This window comes from Pseudopodoces humilis, chromosome 8 (genome assembly GCF_049639895.1).
Source record: "Pseudopodoces humilis isolate 2021_Gansu_Grassland_sample_001 chromosome 8, ASM4963989v1, whole genome shotgun sequence".
NCBI lineage: Eukaryota > Metazoa > Chordata > Aves > Passeriformes > Paridae > Pseudopodoces > Pseudopodoces humilis.
The window spans coordinates 38,130,655-38,134,185 of record NC_142207.1 but is presented as its reverse complement, the minus strand read 5'-3'; the positions used below and the strand labels follow the sequence as shown (position 1 = coordinate 38,134,185).

Here is a 3,531-nt window from a genome sequence, read left to right as displayed (position 1 = left end):
TCAGGTGTGTGTCTGTCACACCCATATACAACCTAGATGTTGTCACCCCTCACTGACAATTTCCCTCCTCAGCTGATTCTGTCGCCTTCATGGGAACAGGCGGGGATGGGGACACATTTCACACATGACACCTATGTTACTGCTCACATGCATCTGTGTACACACACCTGACACAGGTCTTGCTCAACAGATGTTTATTGCTATTTCCATCATGAAATGCAGCCTCTGTGGGGGAAAATCCTTCTGTGAGGGTGGGGTGAGGGCTGTTAGGCAACCCCCCCCACCTCAAATGTCCCAGGTGTCACCTGCTCACAACCCACAGACATACACCTGCTCCTCTGTGGTCCTGAGGGGGTTGGGGGATACTAAAGGGGTCTTGTGGGGTGCCAAGGGACTCCAGGGGGCCTCAGATGTCTTTGACAGGGTGCCAGGCGTCTCAGGGGGTTCTTCAGTGGCCTTAAAGTGGTCAACACGGAAAGCCCAGCGCCCTGGGACTCCCAGGTTGCTGCGGTGGCTGAGGCTCTGCACTGTGGGTGTCCGTGACCCCGGGACATTGTAGTAGTGGACATCGTCCCCAGCGTTGAACCCAGCCTGCAGGGGGGAAGATGGGGGAACAGGGTGCGACATGAAGGGAGGGGAACAGGGGGACAGGAGGAGAAGGTGAGGGGTAAATTCTGCCCAAATTCCCATTGAATTTTACTCAAAATGTGTTTCATTTCACCCCAAATCCACTTAATTCCGCCTAAAATTCCCCTGATTTCAGATAAAAGCTACCTGCTTTTGCCACAAATCCCCTTAATTCTACCCCAAATTCCCTTAAATCCTACTTTAAATCCCTCTAATTTCACCCCAAATCCCTTTAATTCCACCCAAATCCCTTTAATTCCATCCCAAAATGCTTTACCCCCCTCAAGCCCAGAATCCCTCCTAGCCCAGCGTCCCCCATCCCTTGGACTGTCCTCAACTGTAAAGGGATGACCCCGTGCCCAGTGCCCCTCTCTGTGTCTCCACCTGTGCAGGGATGCCCCCCAGGCCAGTGTGGGGATCCCCCTGATTAGCAATGCCAGTTGTCCACTGCAAGTCTCCATAGTTGAGCAGGACAAAACAGGTGACACCATCGGAGGCCAGCACAGCCTGGAAAGTGTTCACCTGCCGGGGGATATTGTCAGCATGTCACCATGACGACCCCCAGCTATGTTTCCATCCCTGTGTCCCCAAACCTTTGGTGACACCATGGTTAGGGACATCATGGTTGAAGGTCACTTTGTCCCATGTCCCACCTTGTCCGAGGCAGCTCCAAAATAGGCCACACGGTCCCAGGTGGCCACAAATGCCCAGGTAGGCTGTGGGGGTGGGTCCCCAGGTGACACAGCAGGTGCCAGGTCCTGGGCCAGGCGTGCCAGCAGTTGGGGGTCCCGGCTCTGCCGGTAGAAGACGTCCCCTCCCAGACGGGTGTCCACATCAGCCCAGTACGGTGCCACAAAGGGGCGGTGGCCTGGCAGCGGGAAGGGCTGGGGGGTGAACTCTGGGACCATCATCCCAAAGGACACCACGCCATTGTTGTTCACCTGCAGGCAAAGGTCACCCATGGGACACACCTGGGTGGCACTAACCACAGTGACCCTCCATGGTGGTCCCAGGTACAGTGTCTCCAGTCATGGGGAATCCCTACTATGGTGACCCCTGTCATGGTGGCCTCAATTGTGATGACCCCCAACTTCCAGTCAGTCACCGCAGCACCTCCCAGTATGGGCCTGGGAGCCCCCGTGTCACCCCAGAATCTACAACTATGGGCCTGGAACTCCAAAACCACCTGAAGATCCCACATGTGTCTTCAATGTCCTCAGGGACCCCCACAGGTATCCCTGATGTCCCTAGGAGTCCCCACTCACCGATGTAGTCAAGGATGAGGAGGAGGAAGTGGTGACATCAACTCTGGTGGCTGCATCCAACTTGTCACCCTACATTTTGTGTCACCCTCCACCTGTGTCACCCATCAAATGTCACCTCCCCCATGTCCCCCCAGTCACATGACCCACATAGAGTGAGCGGTGGACACGTCCAAAGAAGGAGAAGTTTTCCTGTAGGAAGATCTCAGGGCTCGTCCCATCATCTTCATGGTGGGTGGCCTCATCCCCTACTCCTGGTCCAAAGGGGTACAGGACCCCACCTAGGGACACACACCTGTCACACACCTGGGACACACACCCAGTGGCACACAGGACCCTACATGGGGGACACACCTAGTGGCACCTGGGACCTCCCAGTATGGAGGTGGGACCTTCCAGTATGGGCCTGGGATTTCCCATATGGGTCAGGGACCTCCAGTGTCACCCCAGAACCTCCCAGTGTGAGCATAGGGCCTGCTGGTAGGGGACTGGGAGCTGGGACCTCCCAGTATGGGCCTGAGACCTCCTGGTATGGGAATGGGACCTCCCACTATGGGCCTGAGACCTCCTGGTGTGGAACTGGGACCTCCCACTAGGGCCTAGGACCCCCACTCCAGAACCTCCCAGTATGGGCCTGGCACCTCCCCAGTGTAAGCCTGGGACACCGAACTCACCTATGGGTCCCACAGGAGCCCCCGATGTCCTCAGGGGTCCCCACTCCTCTGCGTGGCTGAGGAGGAGGAGGAGGAGGATGGGGGGGACCTTCGTGTGTCCAGGCCTGGGGGAGTGTGAGGGGGCTCCCCATCAACCATGTCCCCATGTACCCTTTGACCACTCCATCTTGCCCATGTCCCCAGTGTCCCCATATCCCCCCATGCCCTCCATGTCTCCCCCAATATCCTGCATGTCCCCAATGACTGTCCCATGAGCCCTTGTCCCCCCATGTTCCCCCATGTCCTTCATGTCCCCCCTCCATGTCCCTCATGTCCCCCCAGGTGCCTATGTACCCATTTCCCACATGTGGACATACTGGTCTCCATATTCCCCTATGTCCACCATGTCCCACATGTGCCCCCATGTCCCATATATCCCCATGTCCCTCATTCCCACCAATGTCCCCACTCACTGCACTCCCATGGTCCCAGTCTGTCCCAGTGCTGTGACTGGAGCCACTTTATCCCCAGGGAGGGGACAGCCTGGGGGGGGAGGGGGGGAATGACATAGGACACCCCCAGGTGGCACCTCCCAGGGCCCCAGGCAGTTCCGTCTCTGCCCAGACTGCATCTGGGGGGCACTGGAATTGACTAGGGGGGGACACTGGGGGGCTGGGATGTGCTGGGGGACACTGGGAAGATAGGAGGGGACACTGTGGGGACACTGAGTGTGACTAGGATGCATTGGGAGGCACTGGGGGTTACTGGAACATACTGGAAGACAACTGGGAATGTTGAAGGGCCACTGGGGAGGGACACTGGGAGGCACTGGGGGATGCTGGGACACCAGGGGGACACTGCAAGGCTTAAACGGGCACTGGGGGGGGAACACTGAGTGACACTGGGATGCAGTAGGAGGGCCTGGGGGGGACTGGAACAAACTGTGAGGGATTTGGGAACATCATGGGTAATAGTGGGGGAAGACTGGA

General features: G+C 57.6%; 1 protein-coding gene across 1 annotated transcript; it reads right to left on the bottom strand.

Annotated features, from left to right (window-relative positions):
• Nucleotides 1-309: 309 nt before the first annotated feature.
• On the bottom strand, nt 310-3,026 carry LOC102107333 (sushi, nidogen and EGF-like domain-containing protein 1). The gene is made up of 6 exons (XM_088058987.1): nt 3,016-3,026; nt 2,564-2,667; nt 2,040-2,170; nt 1,281-1,568; nt 1,012-1,149; nt 310-591 (listed from the first exon to the last, which is right to left on the bottom strand). Exons 1-6 carry the CDS (start codon nt 3,024-3,026, stop codon nt 310-312), a joined length of 954 nt encoding a protein of 317 aa, XP_087915113.1.
• Between the last annotated feature and the right edge of the window lie 505 nt (nt 3,027-3,531).

Coding starts and splice junctions, on each gene's coding strand:
- LOC102107333 (XM_088058987.1), bottom strand. Junction 1,569..2,039: donor GTGTCCACCGCTCACTCTAT/GTGGGTCATGTG, acceptor CTTTGCCTGCAG/GTGAACAACAATGGCGTGGT. Junction 1,150..1,280: donor TTGGAGCTGCCTCGGACAAG/GTGGGACATGGG, acceptor ATCCCCCGGCAG/GTGAACACTTTCCAGGCTGT.